General features: G+C 37.1%; 1 protein-coding gene across 2 annotated transcripts in view; it reads right to left on the bottom strand.

The window, feature by feature from the left end:
* mcama (melanoma cell adhesion molecule a) overlaps nucleotides 1-21345 on the bottom strand; it is a 58517-nt gene extending 37172 nt beyond the window's left edge. Inside the window, exon 1 of one of the 2 annotated variants that reach the window (XM_008428553.2) lies at nucleotides 21067-21345. In XM_008428553.2, coding sequence (XP_008426775.1) covers nucleotides 21067-21130 — 64 coding nt within the window. In that variant the 5' untranslated portion in view covers nucleotides 21131-21345. The remainder of the gene's footprint in view (nucleotides 1-21066) is intronic. The other variant, XM_008428554.2, reaches the window with a different exon arrangement.
* Between the last annotated feature and the right edge of the window lie 670 nt (nucleotides 21346-22015).

Here is a 22015-nt window from a genome sequence, read left to right as displayed (position 1 = left end):
AAGTTGAATAGATTGTATATATAAATACATTCATTTATAAAAAATGTGGAAACAAATCTGGAAAATAACACTTAGGATTTCAAAATTATTTTTTTGTAAGAACGAAAAACCATTGAGAAAGAAAATGCACTAGTTGTGAGATTATCTATAGCTCTTGTCACATTCTTACTTTAGTTGAAGATATTAGTTATGGTTCCATTTAATCTTTTTCCCTATTTGTCATCATAGCTGCATCTGTGGCTTACATATTTAAAACCAAATAATTTTTAAAATCATGAATTTAAGACATTTAAGCCATAACAGAAGGTGTGGCATTAAAAACTTATTTTTATTGATTAAGCACGTTTCACATTAGTGTGAAACATGTTTAAGGCATGCCTTAAGCATCCAGAGTTATTTTTGACATTTGTTATGTTCTATTTAAAAAGCAGTAGTGTGTTTGTAAAGCTTGTCAATATCCGTGTTCCCGGTCTCTGCTGGGCAGCAGATGCCAAACTGGCTGGAAGTGAAGGAAGCCCCTGGCGTCATGACTCCTCCAGCCCTGCAGGGGGCTTTGCAGAATCCCATTATGTCAGGGAGCTGCTTGTTCATACTGCTTTCATATCTCCAGAAACAGTTTCCAACAGCAGTCTCACTTGTTTGGCGTCATGTTTGTAATTACTTACGTTTTACAGTGACAATATAAAACTGCAACGATCAGCTGATGAGTGTAAGACAATCAAGCAGCCATTATTTATTAAGTGGTAGTCTGGATGGGGTCTGTTTCATCAATATCACTGAATATTAGATAAGTATGACATGCTGAAAATTAAACATGGGGTTAATCCCCTCTCCAGAGGGATCTTAAAGCTGAACTCACATGTTTTTATGGCATTATTAGCAACTTTAACAGACAACAGGCAGGAGAAAACATGTGTCTTTGCAAGGCACCAAAGACTGATAAACCACTTTATAGTCTTAAATTTTCTGTTACAGAGACAGTGTTATGTTTTAGTATTTTTCAGCCATTTCAGATAATCAAATTAAATTCAATGTCAAACAGAGTAAAGAGAAAAGCAGTTCAAATCTTTTAAAATCTCCCTTGTTAAATCGTAGATAAATTGGGATAAACATTTTTTGATAAGCTAGTTTGCAATTTCCCAAGCCACATTCAACACCACTTACTAGAGAATCTGTAGAATCAAGTTCTCACTTAAAAACAAAATGTCTGACAACACAAAGCAGGCTAAAAAATCTCAAAACATAACACGTTTCCCATCTACAGAAATTGAAGAAGAGATGAAAAAGCTATTCACATCTATCACTTTGGCTCAGTAAGGTGAGACTTCTTATCTACAAATGAAAAAATATGGAACAATATGTGATTAAAAAAACGGAACAATACAACTAAACTGATGCTTCTGTCATGTGTTAGCGTCTCTGGTTAACTTTACAGTTAACACTTAGCTTCTTGGCTGTTTTGTAAACTTTCAGTTTAGTAAAGTTCAACATGTGTTGAAGTTTTGGTCAGTTGTTTCTATTCATGCTCTTATTTTGAAGTGGGTGATGTTTATTTTGTTCCCAGAATGCATCATTGTTCTACAGTAAAAAGCTTAAATTTTACTGTAGTCCTCCCAAAAGGGTTAGCAAAACCTAACAGCTATAAAAAAATGAAACAATAAGTGAAATGTCTGTTCCAAAGAATCAATTCCTGAAGCATAAACTGTACAGGGAGGTGTGTAATTACAAATCTGACCCTGTTGAGGATGACGTGCTACATAGTACAACATGGACTACTGACATATGTAGACCAATATGGTGGAAATCAGTCCTTTAGTGCACTAACATTAGCTTCCACTAAATACCATGTTGATTTAGCATTTTAGCAGAAATAAGGTTATTGATTAGTGCTTTAGGTTTAAGGCAACAACACAATCCTTGCTGCTGCCTAAATTTATATCTTTTAACCTAAACTCTGTCAAAACATTGAAGGCAGCTGGTTTAAAGCTCTGGTTTTGAAAAAAGCATTTGCTCTATCCACTTCCACAGATTCTGAAAGCAGAAGTCTACATTTTATTTTATTTGTTTAATTAAAAAGTTAGTTGATTTTATTAATGTGCAAGAATGTAAAGACAGCAATCTTCAATGTGATCATCAAAGTTTGAATTTTGTATCTCCATACAAAAACAAAGATCAATCTTGTTTAGTTTAAAGTTAATAAACTATAAAAAATGTAGTGCAAACAGCTTCTGAAAACATTTCACTTCTGTTCCTCAATGGCAAGTTTAAAACATAAAAAGGGTACTAAAAGCAATCTAAAGTGGTGCAATGAAATGATGTAATCATTCAAACCCACCAAAATCTGGGCAAAGAGCAGAGAAAATAAAATATTTAAGAGCAACGTTGAATAAATACCTGTAAGTTACTTCCTGCAGTGTTTTTGCGTTCTCCTTCGATCTTAAATGAAGACCCCTGTGCTAATGTAATCAAGAAATGCTGTTAACATGGCAGTGTTTTATCCAGACTACAGCTTTAATCAGGTTAATAGCAGCGTATTGATGTGCATGTAAACTCTGATGCATCAAGAGAATGAATAACAACACTGTACTGATCTCAGAAGAGCCCCCAAGCTGGAAAAAGACTAAATGCAAACTAACATTAAGAAATGTTAGTTTCTTAAGCAGACCTGGAACTGAACTCACAAGACAAATCCTCACTGGTGTGTTTAAGCAGAAGTTTCACTGGAAACAATCTGATTAAACCATGCAGATACTCACAGAAATAGACCCAAAGATTTGTTTTGCTACAAAGAGCTGAAAAGATGAGACTGTAAGCGTGAAATGAAAAATAAAAATCTATAGTTCATTCAAATACATATCCGTTATAACGGGACAGTTGGTTTTTAAGTCCAGAGTTCGCATGAAAATAACATTTGCACTGCAAAAACAAAACCTTACCAATTATTTTTGGTATAGTTTGTAGTGCAAACATCTTAGTACACTTTACACAAAGCTAAACTAATTTACAGCAAACTATAACAGCTTGTTTTTAGTAAGTAATTCCTTAGTATTGATGAAAACATTCTAGATCCACTGGCTGATTATTTAACTTAAAAAATTGTTCAATTCTTAATCAAATTAACAAAATTACAAAGGCTCGACTCAAGGTGGGGAAGATACAGATAATATTTAGATTGTTGTTAATTATGGAAAATTGCAAGAGAACTGACTGGTGCTTGCGTAGATTGCACTGTTTTATTGCCAGGCATGCAACCAAAACCAAATCAAGAACTATTTGTCAAGATAAATTAAAGAACAAATGCAAAAATAAAAGCTTCCATTAAAATATATGTCCCTGCTTCCAGGTGTAGAAACAGAGGAGTAGTGAGGAACATTATGAATCATTAACACTCAGCACATTCTCTGCGCAAAACAAATCCTTGATGAATATTGTTTTGTCACAAGAACAGTTTGCCTCTGATAACGATTAATTTTAATTTGTTTGTTGTTTTGGCTTCCTCAGAGGGATGCATGATGTGTTCATTTGGGTTTCATTCAAGTTGTTTATTAAGTTGAGCATTTTCCAGCTACATTAATCTCGACTGATGCCGTTTCCATTTTGTTCCAAGTTGATAATATTTCCTCTGTAAAAACTCAGTTTGTTACCCTTTATGTTGTGAATATTTATCAAAGTTTATGGAGTGAAACTGTAAATTACAGCGACAGACATGACAGAAGAAATGTGCAAACAGGTAATTCCTTTTTTCACAGCACTAATCTGGTTATGCGACTCAGTAAAAAACAAATATAACAAGACAATTTGTACCAACACAACTTTCTCCAGAAATTAGCCACAGGCTTTATCTTTATGATGCTAAGCCAATTGTTTATTCAACTCTTTTTCCTCCATTTGGGATTATGTTAGCTTTGAGGATTGTCATGGGTTTATTCTTAAATTGCAGTTGCAGAAGAAGCCCCGCCCTTGGGCAGATTCCTGTCCCAAAACTTGAGCTGAGGAGGTGGATCACGTTACAGCTTTCATCAGAAACATCTTCAAAAGACGCTGGCTGTCTCTGGCAAGCACCAAAGTGCCCTAGAAGTCGACTCTACACCACGACTCCCTGATAAATCCTTTCTTCCACTTTGACATTGCCGTCCAGCCAAAAAAGCCTGTTATCATGTCAGGACTTGTGACATCACACAACAAAGGGCTCACCATTAAGACTCTGCTTTAACCAAACATCTCCTTCCACAGAAAGCTGCTGTTATTCAGCCGGCATACTGCTGAGGTCTTTGTATTCACTTGGAATGAGACACACTGGTTTGATCTTGATTCATTTAAATTCAGCTCAACTGACTTAATGCTGCAAGCGGTCTAACTTTCCTCCCACACGTCCGCCCGGTGACTCCTCATAGCGCAGCAGAGAGTGACAAAATGCAGAGAGATTCTCATTCTTATTCATGCAAGCCTTGTGTTTCTGAAGGAATAATTCAGTTCCCAGACAATAGTAATACCTACCAGCATTTATTGGGTTCTCCAGCGATGGAACTTTCTTCCTGACATTGGTGGGTCTTGTCTTGATTTCTTCAAATGTCTGTGTGGTTCATTCCCACAAACCTTGTTTAGTCCTCTTTAATCAAACTCCAGTCCATTTGCCTAGAAAGTCTGGTTGGGGAGGTGTGAATCCATACACACAATTGTCGTGGAAGTTACTGCAATAAGCAATGATACTTTTATTTGAGACTAATTTCAAATAGTATCATGGTAATGGCATAATAAACAAGAACACATTCTCAAATATTTAAATTTTAACAAATATTTAACACTGGAACTGGAAGACATCTTAAATATCCAAAAATAAATAAACAAAACAACAGAAACAACAAATTACACTAACTATGAAATCTGTGTAAACAAAATTGCCCTTCCATAACAAAAAAGGACTAGATGAGACCAAAACTCCAGACTGAAAACTTTTGTTATCCAGTTTTTGGTTTATTAACGAAAATTAAATGTTGCAATTTTGGTCCCCAAGCAAATTGAATCTATCTATCGGTGTAAAAACACCATAAGTCTCCTTCTTTCTTCTGTTTCTGCCCTCATTGTCCTTTAAATCTGATCTAGAAGCAGTTGAAACAGCTCGTTCTGACTGAGAGTGACATCTGTGTGGGGGTGCCAACATAAAACTCACCAGCTCACGTTATCTCGCGGCGACTGATTGCTAAGATAAGTGTCAGGTAAGTGTTTATTTGCTATTGTCTCATGTGTTTACACAGCAGCTAAGATTGCCTAGCTGGTTGTAAAAGGTCACCTTCTTCTTCTTGATGCTGGCAAAACTAGTCTGAAAAGCCAGTAAGAAGCAAAACAAGGCTTGGAGTTTCTTCAGAGACAGTCTCCACTGCTAAAGATGCAAACAAAAGCCCTATAAAATAACGTGTTTAGAAGATTTGGTAACCAGCGGGTGAGATTTTGTTTTTACTTCTTTTACTGTCTTACTGGGTTCTCTCTTCTTTCCCATTTTGAAGAGAGCAGTTAAGAGAAATTGATCAGGCCATACCTATGAACTAAACACACATATTACTTACTAAAGCTGAACTATACAGTACTTAGTAGAAAAAATTGTGTAAACAGTGATTGTTTCATTTTATTATATTTTATATTTTTTTACACACTAAATAAATATACTCAAATTAAAATGTTGCATAAGTCGTATATTTTCAAGTTCAGATTATGAGTTTGATTCATTTTAAGATTTTTTTACACTCATTTCACATGTGTGGAAGTAAAATATTTACGGTAAAATAAGTCAATATATAAATATTTAACTTATATAAAAATTCTAGTAACAATGGAATTTCAGAAAATCAATCATTTATTTTGATATCAGAATTTTGTAAATTAATACTTATCAGATGTTATAACATATATATAAATATTTATTTCATTTAATTATATCCCATTGGTGCATATAAATGTATTTTCCAGTTAAAGCCAGTAAGCATGGCTGACACTGCTATATTCAACATGATTGGTCTGCAGTTACGTTTTCATGTGGGTTAGCCAATCAGGCATTAGCATTTTTTTGCTAACGTCATGCAAAGATGCAAACAGAGTGAAAACATTCCATCAGATTCCAGGATTGGATCAACAGTTGCTGCTGTTTTACCCCGGCGGGGCAGATTTTCTGCCCCTCTTGTTGCTCCTGAGGGACAATTAAACCAAGAGATTGTTCCTCTGGGGAATCTGCCAAACAAATGCCTTGCAACCACTAACTGAACAGCAGAAGAGACAGAAACAATTAGTCTGGATCTTTAATTGGCTAAAGGGCAGAGCTCCACTCCAACCATGAAATGTGAGTTGCTACCATTTATTGCTGAGCTGCAGACAGAAACAATGTTCCTACAATATGCATAACATTAAACAAACTTTGTTTTCCACAGTGTGCCATATTGAAATAGACTAATGTGCAAATTTCATGCTTTAAATTCTCCAGAAATCCGTGAAATTCTCCAACAAGCTGGTTGGTTTGAAGCAGCTAATTTTGCATGGTTTAGAAGGTGCCAGCTGCACGCCAAGTTCATAGCATGGCACAGCCCATTAGCAGGAGACAAACACCATGACGGAGGGTCTGGTGAGCCCCAGGGTCGTCATGAATATTTATGTACACATGCACACACCCAACACAGACATGTCGCTTTGCCATCAAAGTCAGCCTGCATTCACACACATTTCATTTCAGCCTAACAGATGTGGCTGCATGCAAGTCTATGTTTCAGGCAGCTGGAGCTACGCCAGAATGGAGGAGCGGCGTCATTTTATCTCCAGGGAAGGAAAGACAAAAACTGAATGTTGGCTAATAACTTGAAATTAAAGCAAAAGATTGGTTTCCTCTGTTTTGTTTCCAGAGTTTCCCTCTCGAAAGCATGAAATCTGACCTGTCTAACTTAATCTGCCATTATCCAAAGCAGCAGTGTCCAAAGCAAGGTTAACAAAGTTAACTAAAACTAATGAAATAATGAAAACTGAAATTGGGAAAACATTTTCATTAACTGAATTAAATAAAAATGGTAATTAATGGGGAGAAACTACAACTAACCAAAACTGTATCATGCATTTGTAAAACTAATTAAAACATACTGAAATTATACATATAGTAGCCTTTTTTTGTGTCCATGAATTTATTTACAGGTCTTTCGAACTGATGTGAAATTAATTGATAATTTTTCCCCACTCAAGCAGTTTATGTCAAATTACGGTACTTTGTTCTCCTCCTAGCAACGCCTACACCAGTCCACACGATGGCGACAGCAAAAACTGGGATAAAACATCAGAAGCTTTGAAAACATTTTTTGAAAATAGTATCTTCTGTTGAGTATTTATTACCCAGTCACATGCAAGATCACAATACAATACTACTTTTTTGAATTCTGCAACCAAAACCAAAGCTGAAATGGCTACTAGTATTACTAATAAAAACTAAACTGAAACTATGCAATATTTAACTTATAATAACTAATAAAAACTAGCAAATACACTCTAATACACATCTGAGTGTTTTCTGTACTAGTCTCGTGTTTTGTAAAAGCAGTCTCTGCACTCTTTGACCCATAAACATCAGGAAGACACCTGCCATGTTTGCTATTTTCATAAATCCATCATATGTGGTCATGATATCACTTTCCATCTTAACCACATTGATGGATGACACGCAGCACAAAATCTATTTTTTGCAAGCTCTTGAGGCATTTCTGAATGTAAGACAGTGACAGACATGATTTGGCAATTTGACACAAAACCCAGCAACAAAAGTAATCAGAGAACGTGGCATTCCTCTGAACAATGACAAGGCCTGAGGGGACGCCTCGTGCAATTACTGGAGAAGCTCTGTGGCATGTGCATTGTTCACAGAGGAAATTTATCTTGCATACATTACCAGAGCACATGCTTGAAGATACTAGTGTAAGCTCTTAGCAGTGACATAGTCCTGTGGTCACATTTCAAACAGGCCCGAAGGAAGAAAAGAGGTCTCTGTGGTTTTCACTCTGCAGCTAACAGAGTTCAACGAGAGGCTTTTTTACAGCTTAACTGATTAATGGGTAACTTTGACCAAATGATGCAACGCTCCAAGTGACGTAATCAGACCTAGCATTGTTGGAAATCTGTAGAATTTTTTTACCGTAGCAACTGACTGACAACAGCTCCATCCGTTCAAGTATTGGGATCCAAAAAACACAAACATTTTCCACACAAAGAACACATTACAATGTTATGTTTTCAGGCTTGATGTTTATTTTGCAATTATTAATAAGAGATTGTCTGAACACAGCAGTGGTTGATTTGCTAATTTAAACACCTGTTTTACTGATGATCTGGCAGAGAGATGATTTATGGGTCACCTTATTTTTCTGCAACAGATCTACGTGTAAAGGTTGTCAAAGTAAAGCAAGCAAAGCTAACCTATTGACCTCTCCCTCATTATTTTTTTAGATAGAAACATTTCACTGTCCCTTTGACCTTATTATCTAGTTGTGTCACTAGATAATGACTTATCTAATTTTGATCAAGTTTATTGCCAAGTAGACTTGAAATAACTCTTAAAAATAACTTTTCAGCAATATACAGGACTTTGTTTTAAGTAAATAATTCCTTAATACTGGTAAAAAAAATACTAGTTCTATTGGCAGATTATTTTACTTATAACATGGGAAAAATATCTTACTATAAGTGAAATAGTCTACTAACAGAACTAGTACTTTTTCATCAATAATTTGATGTAAATCAATAATTTTCATCAAATTAAAGTTACAATATACAAGTAACTTTTACATTGCTGAAAAGTTACTTGCAAGTTAGCTTTGTCTTATTTTAAGTTTACTGAGATATTTGCACAAGAAATTAGAAGCTAGACTAAAATACTTGGTAAAATTTTGTATTTTTGCAGAGCAACCTTTTCATGGCAACATCTAAAAATATGTTTAAATATAACTCTAACTCTTCAAAAACTAGTTTAAAATTTAAAACTGTGGTTCTGCTGCAGCTACATGTGCACTCCTGCTGTTCCTGAAAGAACTGTTGACTACAAGGAAGAGTAAATATTCCCAGGCTCCGTCCACAACACTCAGAAGACAAAAACACAACAAAGACGTGGGGCATGAGAGAGGTGCCTCAGGAGACACAATGTGGTGGTGAGGGGGAGGGAGGGGGTGGGGGGACTAAGACTTCGAAAAGGCGGGAGGCAGGCGAAGACCTTTTGTATAATTTCTTTGTAACGTGAATCCGGTCTTGCCCCCCCACCCCCTCCACCCTGCAGAATGTGGTCCGTCCGAGGTTTTGGGCGTCAGGTGTGAGCAGCTGCTGTTGAGGCTCTGCAGACCAAAGAAAAGTGGGGAAAAGAGGAAGGAACAGCTTCTCACTGGAGGGTGTTTTTCCCCTGTCCCTTTGGCTCCGGCGGGGCCGCTGCCAACACTTGGACCCCGGCCCAGGAGAGTGCCATGTGTCCTTACAGATGGGCCTTCTAAATATGAAGGGACATCATGTGCAGATGGCCAATTTTGCCTGGGCATAGTTCAGAGACAAATTGCCAGATCTGCTGAGGACTGAAGCATGGCTAATGAACATCTTGTTTTAAAACAAAGAAAGAGACTCCACTCTTTCATTAACATGAACACATCCCTGATTTAATCTACGTTTTCACAAATATTATTCTTTATATGCAAGATGTTTCACATATAATTCACAAAATAATGCAAATTCTACTTGCTTCTTCATTATCTCTTTATTGGAAAGTTCATTTATTGCAGTGATTCATTTCAAATGGTCAGACTTCTTTACAAACCTTTTTTCAATAGTTCAGAAAGTGCAAATAGGAATCCTAAGTATAATGTAAAATAAATAAAAAAGCATTAAATCACTCATCACAAAGCAGAGAATTAGACTGAATAGATCTGCGTTAAGATTCAGGGCACATTGCCAGGATAACCAATATTGAGACCGATACACATATGACTATCGGGTTAGTGCATCTCTAGCCATTATATTCCAAATTTAGCTTTGTATGACAACAGGTTACAGTTATTTAAATGACAAAATTACATAAAACCAATAAAAACAGGTGTGCAGTTGGTGTCTTGCTAACTGAAACTGTTTCTAACATAAACTGTATGTCTATGCAGGGCTGGATTTACAAGGAAGCGGGCCCCGGGCTGGAAACCATTTTGGTGCTCCTTCCACTAAATAATAGTGCAAGTTACATAACTGGGTATGAACTGATGATACCAGAAGATAAAGGTAGATTTAATACATCCGTTGGCCATTAGCTCCATGTTGTCCCAAAATAAATTACCATAACTTCATAATTTTCACATACTTGAGTATTGTTTATATGTATAAAAGTCCCAAAATATTATTTCAACTCAGCTGATATGGGCCTATGACGTGTATATAAAGTATAACGTCTGCAAAATAAGCATTCATTAAAAATACATATATATATTTATATACATGTGTGTGTGTGTGTTAAAAAATCATGCTAGTGGGAGGATCAAGGCCAGTAAAAACTTGCCTCTGCATACTTTAAAACCCTTTCAAACTGCTGCACAGAAATAATCAATCCTGTGCATGCAGGGCAGCCAAATTCAATACCTGTGATTCAGATGCACAGGCCTCTAAGCACTGCTCAGCAAAACAGAAAAAACACAAAATCATTTCTGTTACAGGAGACACTGAACACATTTCTGAGACCAGAACACCGGCTTTCTCATTAGCTTTCTGTGTTTTTTCTCGAGAGTGTTTAAATAACCGTCTCCAATCTCATAAAGTCTGAAGATACTGTATGCTCTGAGGATAGCGAGTCAAGGATGTTTCAAGCAGCTCTTCGGCACCAGAAAGGTAGTCGATAGAGAAGAAATTCCCTCCCAGAAGGGTTTGGATCAAACTACAGAAGCAGCTGCTGGGTCTAAAAACCCCAGTCAGACTTCAAACCTACACATGCAAGACAAGCCGCCTGGAAGCCCTTCAACGCAGGCATGAGGGTGGCTGTCAGTTCTGCTCCTGCCAGCTAGAAACTGTTTCTTTGATTTTCCTAAAACATGATTCAGAACATCTGATGATCCGCTTAAAACACACAGTAAAAAACAAATGACAAGGCGTGTTAAAATTATCGCACGGTGGGCAGCTCGCTGGAGCGGTCCGCTGCGTCTTCTCCTTTCATGAAAGTTTGGTAAAAACTCACATAAGGTGTCTGGTTCATTTTACGTAGGTTGTCAGAAAATGCCTATCAGTTCTCTGCCAATTTGTACCAAATAAAATGAATGCTTTTAAATTTGTTTTCAAAGAAATTAAGACTCAAATCTTCCCTCTGTTATCATTTATTCGCATATTTACTTTGACACTGCTCTCACCTTTGGGGAAAATGTGAAGAATTATGACCACTGATCAAACCAAAATAAGAAACCTCCTGCTGATAAACTTTATTTATTAAAGTTATATAACACATTTCATTTAGTGTGAACCGCAGGTGGAATATAGAAAATAAGGTTAACATCAGCAACGTTTCCATCTTGTTTTATGCTTATGAGTAAGAAACAGTTGACCGGAACAGCAAAATTTGAAACAACTATCAATTTCACTAAAACGTTTTTACACACGATTGAGGTGGTTTTTGTATTTTCTGAAAGAGCTTAAGTGATAAAGAAGAGATGGAGACACAAATATGTTGTGACATAGCAAACATTCCCATTCACTAGTGAATCTCTGCCTTACCAGAGGGACAAAACTTGAAAAAGCAAAACTTCAGTCCAAACCTTCAGCACAAAGGGGACGATTCTCTCTATTTTTCTGAGGCATTTGGTCCATGATAGTTTGGAGTCTCTACTTCCTGTTTATTACAGCCATATGTAACGACAACATTAAACAAAATTACATTTTGCATAGCCTAGATATTTCATTCCAAACCACTAGATTTGGATAATTCACATTTTTTCCTCTCTTTTTTTGCAACATCTTAACTGTTCGGGTGTATGGGACCCGTTTTCACTTTTTATAATAGCAAAACGAATAAAAGCAATTATTTTTTTAACCTGAGACTCGTTGGCCTTGGGTCATTTTCTGTTTAGAACGTAATTCAGACAAATAAAATTGATGACCACATACCCGACATATTTACAGTGATGTTTGGGTCCAGACCAGACCAAATATCATAAAGCCTTACAGGTAAATTTGAAGATAAATATAAATGTTTACTTACATTGAACAGAAATTTTGTCTGAACATCTAACAAAATTTAAAAGTTTGCTCAAAACTTTTTAAAGTTGGATGGAAACATTCTCAGAGGAGATATTAAACATATGTTTCATTTTTAGTCAGAACTGGGAAATTCTAACTTGTGACTCAGAAAACCAAAATAAGGTACCACTCCACGTTGGACTTTCCACTCAGAAAGTCAGAGAATTTCTCAAAAGCCAACTTTGACATCCAGTATGGCGGCTCCTCGCATCAACAACTGTAAAGTGTGGTGGAGACATGTTAGTTTTACAAGACACACGTGTAACATTCTGTATAAAATCAATGTTACATGTTAAGTCAATTGGTTAATCTACAAAAAAACAACAAAACTAACCAAAATTCCTTGAGCTTTATTAGACATTTTTCCTGCTCAAACCTAAACAAACAGGATAAGGGTTATAACTGTGAGCCTTTATTTAAAGCTTTAGTCTTCTTTGTGTGATAACAGACACTGCTGAATGTAGACATAAGCTCAGTTAAAGTAAGCAGATGAAATATCTGTAAGGTGGGATTTGACTGCCCCACGCACTGACCTGCGCGCCGGCTGAATTAGCTGACATATGCCTGAAAGTTACGGGGCGGCAGCATTATAATTCTACCGGGATCAAACAGCACACTCTCTTTAATGAAAACAATGAGCCAATACATTAGATTATATGGCTGTCATGGCCGGCTATCACTCAGGCAAACGTACTAATCCCACATGGACAACTGGAGCCAACAGCTGCACTCCTCCTCCAGCATGCAGACAAGCCTGTCGGAGGCATTCCCAGGCACCCAGACACGGATAAAGACAGACCAGCCTGTGTTTACTTTAACTGATAGGTCCAACCACCATAAAGTTTCCAAAACTAGATATTCTTATAAACAGCTCAACCAGTGTTGTCATAGAAAAGTAATTTTATCTGTTAAAAAACAAGATGACAAGGAGACAAAACAGCTTTTTATTTTTTTGGGTCATCTTTTTAAACTTAGGAATATTAAACACAACAGGTGTATTACATCACAAAGAAGAAAATGTTTTCTGGTTTGAATTCAAGGAGAAAAACTCTTTCTGGGTACTGAGTCTATTTCCATTTGACCTTGCAAAAAGTGCTTGTTTTCCATAACATTCGCAACAAAAATATTTTATTTTATTCTTCTCAAAGCCAATTAAAATATAGAATAGTAAGAAAAATATGAGCTAAATCCTTTTTGCTCTCTCATTTCACTTTGAATTTTGTAGCTAATTAAGCCTCAACAGTTTCAAACTTATCTTTAGATTGGCTGTTTTCTGTCTCCATTTATTCAATAAAATACTTAAAAACAAACAGAAGTAAAATCTTTATATGCAAGGATTTGGAAATGGAATTGTGATTAAAAAAAGATTACAGTACCAATGAATTTTGCCAGCAATAATATTGTGGTAAAAACCGTTCACTCTTCATGTTGTCTTTAACTCCACTGGCAATAAATCCTCACCGACCAACTAAAACAACTTCAGTCACACTCAAATAGCAGTTAATCTGTCACAGAGACTGGTTTTTAATCTCAGGTAACACCACAAATAAAATCTTCAGATCAATCTACCTTCGTATTTGCTCCAATGAAAATAAACAAAAAAAAAAAAAAAACCTGAGAAACAGAAATTAATCTACAGATGTCCACACAAAAATATTTTTAAAGAATTGACAGTACAGCCATGAATATGAGCAGTTTTTAGATGGGAGAAAGTCAAAGATATTTCAGAGGGTTTGTCTTTAGTAGTTATGCCAGACAAGAAAAAAAAGTGAGCACTGCCCAGTCAAAGAGCCGTAGTTGCAGCTGAAGAATGGCAACCGTCCCACAGTCATCCCACGCTCTGACTGGCTATTGGAGCCAATGAAAGCTCTCCAAGAAATTACACGACAGATTTTCAAGAAACCCCGGGAGAAAACGGAGAAACTGGTTTAATGTCACAATTCGTCTAAAGCTGCTCTAATTGGAGGGGGCAGAATCAAATCTGAGCACTTAGCCAAGACATACCAGAAAGAAAAAGTATTTAGAGACTAGAGATCATTAAAAAACAAGGCTACTGACGTACTGAGTATCTGATCTACTGTATATATTTTTGTGTTTGGCTCAAACAAGCTTGCTCTTCTCTCAGGGAAGTTACTTGTACTTCCATTGGTAGAGTATCCTGATGTAAGGGTGAGCTCACATGTAGGCAGATATGTGGGAAAACTAAAACATTTCTATGCATTTTGGTCTTTCATCCACACAAATAGTCAAATACAACTAAAATGTATTATTTTTAAACTCCAACCAAAGTGAAGATGTAATAAAACTCTGTATCTGTGTTTGTGTGGCTATATGGGAAACAGTCTATGTCCAATAATATGTCAATATATCTCTATACTTGACAGGGAGAAAAAGAAGGATTTGAGTGGTTTTAAGTCATTCTTCAACATTTTTTCTGTATTATTTTTCCCTTTGTTGTCGCACACAGTAATAAATTAATAACACCTACATCTCAAAGTTTTACTTCATATGAATGACAAGTAAAAGAATCGTCTTTTACGGAGCCCTCTAGAGGACATGAGAAAAATGTTTTATTTTGTGTTCTATTGCAATACTTTTGCATTACGTCGCAATATACTTAGTGCGATATTTGCTGGTCTATTTTGCATACAGTCACAAATATCAATTTAAAATGTCAAATGTATGCACATTTAAAGAGCATCAGTGCACTCTTTGGTGCAAAAAACTGATTGAAAATTTATTTATTCACTGCATGTTTATGTCTGTGTAAGTTTGCAAAAGTATTGCGAGGAAATAAAAAAAAAAAGAAAAAAAAATTCCCATGTCCCCAATGGGGCCCCGTAGTCTTTTGCCCTCCAGCGCTGTGCGCATGCACAAGATTTACAGATGTAAAGAATAACATGAAGTATGACTGGGCTCACAAACAAATTTCCCGGCACCATGTTTAAATTGTGGTTGTTTTGAAGCTATTTGATTGGCTGACATAGGTTTCAGCTTTATGGTACACTGCTCTCCATTGGTTTGGCACATTTAAAATAACGCACAGGCCAGACTTGTGCGGGTTTATTTGGATGAAAACTTTTATGAAAGCAATCCTGTGTGTATGATATTATTTCTTTAAACGATGTGGCAGAGATATTTGCTACATATGTACAAGGCCCAAGAGTAGGCATGTCTCTGAATAAAATAACTCAAAATAAAAAGTAAGGGAAAGTTTACTAAAAACTTCTAATTTTTATCCCAAAAGTTACTCACGCAAGTGTAACTAGTTACTACCCACCTCTGGTAGGAAAGTATTTATTGTCTAATTTGTGATTACTGTAAGTAGCTTTACTTTCCCAGCATAGAAAAACAGCTTGTTCGTGTTCTGATTGCAAAAGCTACTTTACACAGAAAGAAAGCGACTTTATCGATCCCATCCTGCCTTTAAATGTAGCAAAGGATGAAGACTTGTTTAGTTAGAAATATTTCATTACAGCACGGATTAAAAAGCCCATCCTTTCCTGCCTGTGTATGTCAACATAAAAGCTCTGCCAACGCACAGATTTACTGCACGACAGCGCGGCTCACTCACCCATTATTACAGGAGAACATGACCATCATGCTGATGAACACTGGACTCTGAAATCAATACGGGTATGTGTGTGAGTGTGTGTGTGTGTGTGTGCGTGTGTGTTGTATCTACTGAGCTAAATGGCTAAATGTTTGGACTTCTCCTCACACACCGGTTGGGTTCATTTCCATACAAGAGAAATGCTTTTTGCCTCAAACTGTATTTGACTAAGTGTCCTTCAGGGTTCGTTAGGGAGCAAGGTGGTTCAGATGGTGCCTGATTTAAAAGTTATTTGGAAGAACCGGGGGTCTGTGTGAGTGGCCCCCCGACCTAATCCAGAAACAAACAGCTTACTCCTTCTCCAGAGGAGGGAGAGGGGAGATGAGGATGTAATGGAGGTAACCCAATTAAGACGAGGCTGATGGGGTAAAAACAGGGGATCAGGGTGGGACTGAGAGTGCTGTCCTGTTGTGAGACAAAGAGAAAGAAGGAGGCTTCCACTTGGGTAGGAAAAGTTTAGACAGGAGGTTTAATACTTTCTCATTTAAATAAAGGACAATTTAAAGACCAGTTAATCTAACTTGTCCTGTTTTGGGATATTAACGCTGTCAATCACCCTCCTTGTGGAGCTGCTCATCCCCAGCCCTTGATCTCTGATACACTGCAGCTAGCAGAGCTTATTGTGAATGCTAATGCTAGTTAGCATGGCCACCGATGACTGCAGATAAACAGTTTTGGTGTAACGGTAAGTTCTTTCTCAGCAATTAGCACAGCAAAGACATGATGTTGATTGACAGAGCTAAGACCATCCTCCTGGCTCTGATTGGTTGTCTTTGGTCAGTGAAAGTGCATTTCATCAGATGGCAATAGTATCTTAGGGAGGAGGAGATTGATCCTTTCACAGATTATCTGTTTCATATTATACTGTCATGACATGGTGACAATTTAACGAATACATAAAAAACTCTTTTTTTTAAAAGTTACATCCTTATATTATTTAATTTCCCTTTGGGAACTATCAAGTATTTTTGAATTTGGATTGAATTGAATTTTGAAAATATAAAGGTTTAATTCAAATTTGCAGAGATAACATTACAGTTCATTCTAGAGAAAAGGAACCAAAAATTGAAATCAGATTCTGTGATATCTTCAAAACGCTTCCTTAAAATACCTGCTTAATAATTTACTACATAGAGTTGTCAATAAAATGTAATAGATTACATTAAAAGTTTGTATTTTAGTGAAGTTTTTTTTTTAATTCAGAAATGAGTCTGCATATATTTCCTTCTGACAAGAATTGATTCACATTAAACAAAACAAGCCAGAAATTGAAAATGAATAATACTACTGGTGATCGGTAAAGCACCACAACATTACAAGATTCTACGTATTAGTTAAGGACGAAAATGTGGAAACATAACTTACAACATTATGTCTAAAACAAAATCCCTGTATCCACTACCACGTTCTCCCCTCTGTGACATTCCCAGACATTCCCTGGCCAGCTAGGAGAAATAATCCCGACAGGGAGTCCTGGATCAAACCCAGATCCTGTCCCCAGCTGACCACGCCAATTAACCTTCTAAAGGAAAAGGAGACAAAAACATTGGTAACTATTATCTCAAGTTTTTTTTTTATCTAGATCAACCAGAGCAAATTTTCCTTCCAAAAAACAAAGAAAAGACAGCTATAACTTCCATCTACATAATTTAAATGTGGCTCAAGAGTGAAAGGAAAAATTGCATTGGAACCTCACTAGGGTTCAGTTCAACCAAATAGGGACCGAGGTCTGTAGGTGCACCAGAGTTCACAACAAAGTTCAATTGCACATTCACACCTCCCCATACGAACTGGACTTTCTAGATAAATGACTGGAGTTTGATTAAATATGACTAAACAGAGTTGATGAGAACGCATCCTAACTATACTTAGCGTAACAGTTACGCTCTACATCAGTTACTAACCTGTTATTCTGTCAACAAATCCTCATAAGCTAAATTTGGAGTTGAAATGTTTGGTTGGCGAGTGACTTCTCTGTTTAAAAAAATCACAAACCAAATACCTCACATACCTGAAGCATGTTCCAGACAAAACAACACATCTGCATGCAGGACCTTGAGCTGCACAGAGTTGGGCAGATTATACATCTCTATTCAAAGTATCTGTGGATTAATAAGGCGTAAAATGTTCTACAGAATGATCCGATAAAGATACAGTGAGCTGCAGCCTTAACTGAGGGAGTTTAGGCAAAAATACAGAACCGGAGCAATTAGAGGAAATGAGGCATGAGTTTGTAAAAGAAAAAACAACAACAAAGAGAGATTCTGACTGGTTTCACAGAACAAGGAGGAGTACGAGCATTCACATGGACACATATCATCACAACTGGACTTTCACATCAAGCTGCTGGTTCTTTACTGGTCAGGCCACAAAAATTGACCATTTAACATCAGCTCAGATTGAGACCAACACTCAAAGTACCACGATTTTTAAACAGAAGTAGAACCATACTTAGCCTTTACACTTTACACTTGTACACTGTATTGCAGTGTATAAATGGCATGCAGGTACTACAGATACCTTAAAATGTAGTAATAAATAGTTTATTTTTCCACAATATATATCATTGTCACAATAGTACCACATAATATCATAAGAGTATTCTAAGTCTATATTGCCCACACCTACAGTATATAGAAACGTTTGACAAATCAGGACCCAATTTGGGAAATCTGAATTTTCAAACTGACCCCAACATCAAAATCTAATATGGCTACCTTACATGTGTAATAGTGGTAGTTGAAGAAAGTTATCTACACTTCTGAGAATCTCTTTCTTGCAAAGTATTTCACATATGTTATACCAAACCACCTCCTTAAGTGAAAATGTTGCTTCAGTGTTTTAACACAAAACACAGAAATAGTTTGTCTTCAGTTTGTTTTACTTGCAGCAGTTATGGATTGGCTAACTTTTGCAGACGTTGCAGCTTAGTCTGGGAATAACATCCAATCATTTGAGCATTCTTTGGGACTTGCTAATTGTTGTACTATTACTAGCAACAGAAGTCAATAATATACTGCTTTGGGGTCCTGGTAATTTTGCCTCTGTAGTTTTTCTAATCAACTTTTGTTTGAGTGCAAAAAAAATGGTGCAGATATATCTGAGCTTACTGTCCCCACTATACACCTCGTAGTACTCACCAAGGAGGTGTGTTAGGGCTATATCGCAACAGGTAAGTGATCAATATCAATTTATTATACATCTGATAGAATATTCAATACTCAATACATAGAAAATACCACAGGAGATAGGCACCAGCACCCATGGCGACCCCACAAGGGTTAACCGCTGGTAGGTGGGTGGGTAGATGGATGGATGGATGGATGGATGGATGGAATATTCACTGAATTATGATTCATAGGAAAGGCCAGCTAAGCTTGTTTGGTGGCATCAATCTTTCTTTGGTTACCTAGCAACAACTATTGAGTAACTTGCACAGCAGCAGTTTAAGGTTTTACCACCGTCTCTCATAACTCCTTAAAACTAAGAAAACAATGCAATGAGGTGAAAGCTGTGGATAAAACAGGAAAGGTCATGCCAATTTAGATATTTAAAACAAATTTTTTTTTATCAATTATTATCAAAAGACAATTATAGATATCGACTAATATGAAACGTTTATATTGTGACATGTTTTTCAGCCATATCGTCCAACCGTAAGGCATTTCATTACAATTTTCACAACAGGCAATTTAAAGTAATGCCAATAAATGACCATTTTTAGTTTGACATGCATGGCAGCCATATTGGATTTTGAACTCAGCAATATTTGAGGACCCCCCATCTGTTTTAGAGCTGGAATTCTGATTTTAGAGGAAATTCTTGTTGCATTTTAAAACAGGGAAAATCTAACTTCTAACTACAAAGAGAATGCCCTATCAATGCAGCACAAGTTTAATCAGAAATAAACTGACAAGGTCAAACAAACATTTTCTGATTGAAACGTTCACCAAATTTCACATGCATGGCAACCGCTTTTGACTCTGCTTGGTCTTTGTTCTTGTTGTATTTCCAACTGGGAACAGAAAAAATCCAGCTTCTGTCTGGAAAGAGGAGGTTCCCATAAGCCTGGTCACTGAGCATTTTAATGAGAACCCCCACCCCCCTCCCGAAAATCCCCCCACTGGTTTTGAACTTGGAAATGGAACAGTTAGGTTGGTTTGAAGTCATTCCCAGATCCAAGCTGTGACAACGCCACCAGCAATGGTTCCCTGAGACGATCTCCACTACACTTCCTGATGCAACAAACGTCAAGAGAGGGTAAACAACTCTTACCCTCTGTTGGTGCTTTTGTTTTTAGATTTTCATTACAGTTAATTCCTTCTCAGGAACCTGCGAAAGGTTGACATCATTGATTCCAACACTTCTTGATACAAAACAACCCAAATGCACAGATATTTGGCTATGTGGAGCTCTACTTTAATTATTTATGGGTTCATACTGCAGACTAGTTCAGTAAGAAATGTTTCCGTCGCAGACTAAAGTAACAATTTGAGTAAACGAAAATCAGAAACTGTTTGATTTTTACAAAAACGATAACCTCCAACTATTTCCCACGACAAGTGAATTATAACAGGCATGAACAGAAACAAACATTATGACCATACTGCGTGTAAAACAAAGCTTTCCATCACATTTTACTGGCTAAAAAAACCCAAACTGCACTGTGAGTCTTTCAGTTTTAGCCCTGCGGCCATGAACAGTGGTTCTTTACAGGTCCAAAGCAAGGCGTATTAAGGCTTTAATAACTTCTCCAGACTTCAGAGCACAAGGTCACAAGCCTTTAAAAACACCCATCACATGTCAGAGTGTTTAAACTGGCTTTTATCGGCTGAAGCCAGGACTCGGAGTGCTAATGAGCAGCATCAATTACGCAGTAATTAATTGCACCTTTTAGGGTTTTTACAACGCCCCGAGCTTTTTAAGGTCTAAAAAGCTCAAACTAAAAGTTAAACAAACTAGGGGAGCTGGATATACTTACGTATCTGTTTGCAAATGTAAGTGCATAGCGAGATTTTTATTATTATTATTTAGCACGCAGTTATAATTGAACGGTGTCGACGAGTTTGCGCATAGAGCATCCAAAAAAAGCTGCTAAATTTCCAGTAAAACTCGCCGCCTGTTGCCTGGTTTAAACTTTTCTCTTTAAATAAAAATAATAAAAAGAGGAGTTAAAATGCGGTTTAACTCACCGCTCCGGTTCAGCAGGAAGATATGAAGAAACAGCGGCAGAAACGCTCCTCGTAGGAAAGCCATGTCTTCTCTTTGCTCCTCTCTCCTATCCAGTCCAAACACAAACTGAACACAAGTGGAGTCGGTGTGGAAGAGAAGTTCGCCAGCAGCCCGGAGGAGACAAGAGGAGAAGGAGGAGGAGAAGAGAGGAAGAAGGGGAGGGTGGAAAAGGGGAGGGACGCAATTAAGGTCCTGCCGGGGTCCTCCTCCTATTCCTGTAGAAAAAAGCAGCTTATCTGTGTTTCTCCTGCTCTAAATTCACATTTCTTCTTGGAAGAAAGTCCTTAAGGTTGAGATTAAACATGGCTGCCTTATCGCGCCACACCTTTGAGGTCCCGCTGGCTGCATTCACACAACTTATTTCCTCCCATATCAGTTGGAGGTGGCGAGTCCTTTTAGGACTAATTTTGCAGATGCAGAATATTTTATAAAAGCACAACAAAAAAAGACTTAGGGCCTGATATGGTTTATCTTTAAACTGCAGACATTTAGTTTTGTGCCTGAACCTCACCAAAATTCGCAGCTTTTATTTTTTTTAGTATATAAACATGAAGAAAGAGCAAAAAGGAGGTGAAATTAATTGTGGATAAGACCCCAACATTAAAGTGGAGGTTGCTTTTTGTGGATGATGCAGTTCTGTTAGCTTCTTCGGATCATGGCCTTTAGCGTTCACTGGAGCGGTTCACAATAGACTTATTACAGTGTTTTCACACCTATTCCAGTTTCACTACCAGGTGTGACTTGGTTTGACTGGGCACCACAACTGCAACATTTGTTACATTTTCAGCTGCTGTGGTTCTCTTTCACACTGCACTGTATCAAACAAACCAAACATTTCAGCAACTTTTTCCCCTCCACTCCTGTGGCGGTGCTGCACCAAAAACAACTGAAGGAAACAACCTTGAAAAC

Source organism: Poecilia reticulata, linkage group LG14, assembly GCF_000633615.1.
Source record: "Poecilia reticulata strain Guanapo linkage group LG14, Guppy_female_1.0+MT, whole genome shotgun sequence".
In the NCBI taxonomy this organism is placed as follows: Eukaryota; Metazoa; Chordata; class Actinopteri; order Cyprinodontiformes; family Poeciliidae; genus Poecilia; species Poecilia reticulata.
Note: the sequence above shows the minus strand (reverse complement) of the source record. Positions and strands in the feature narration are given on the sequence as shown.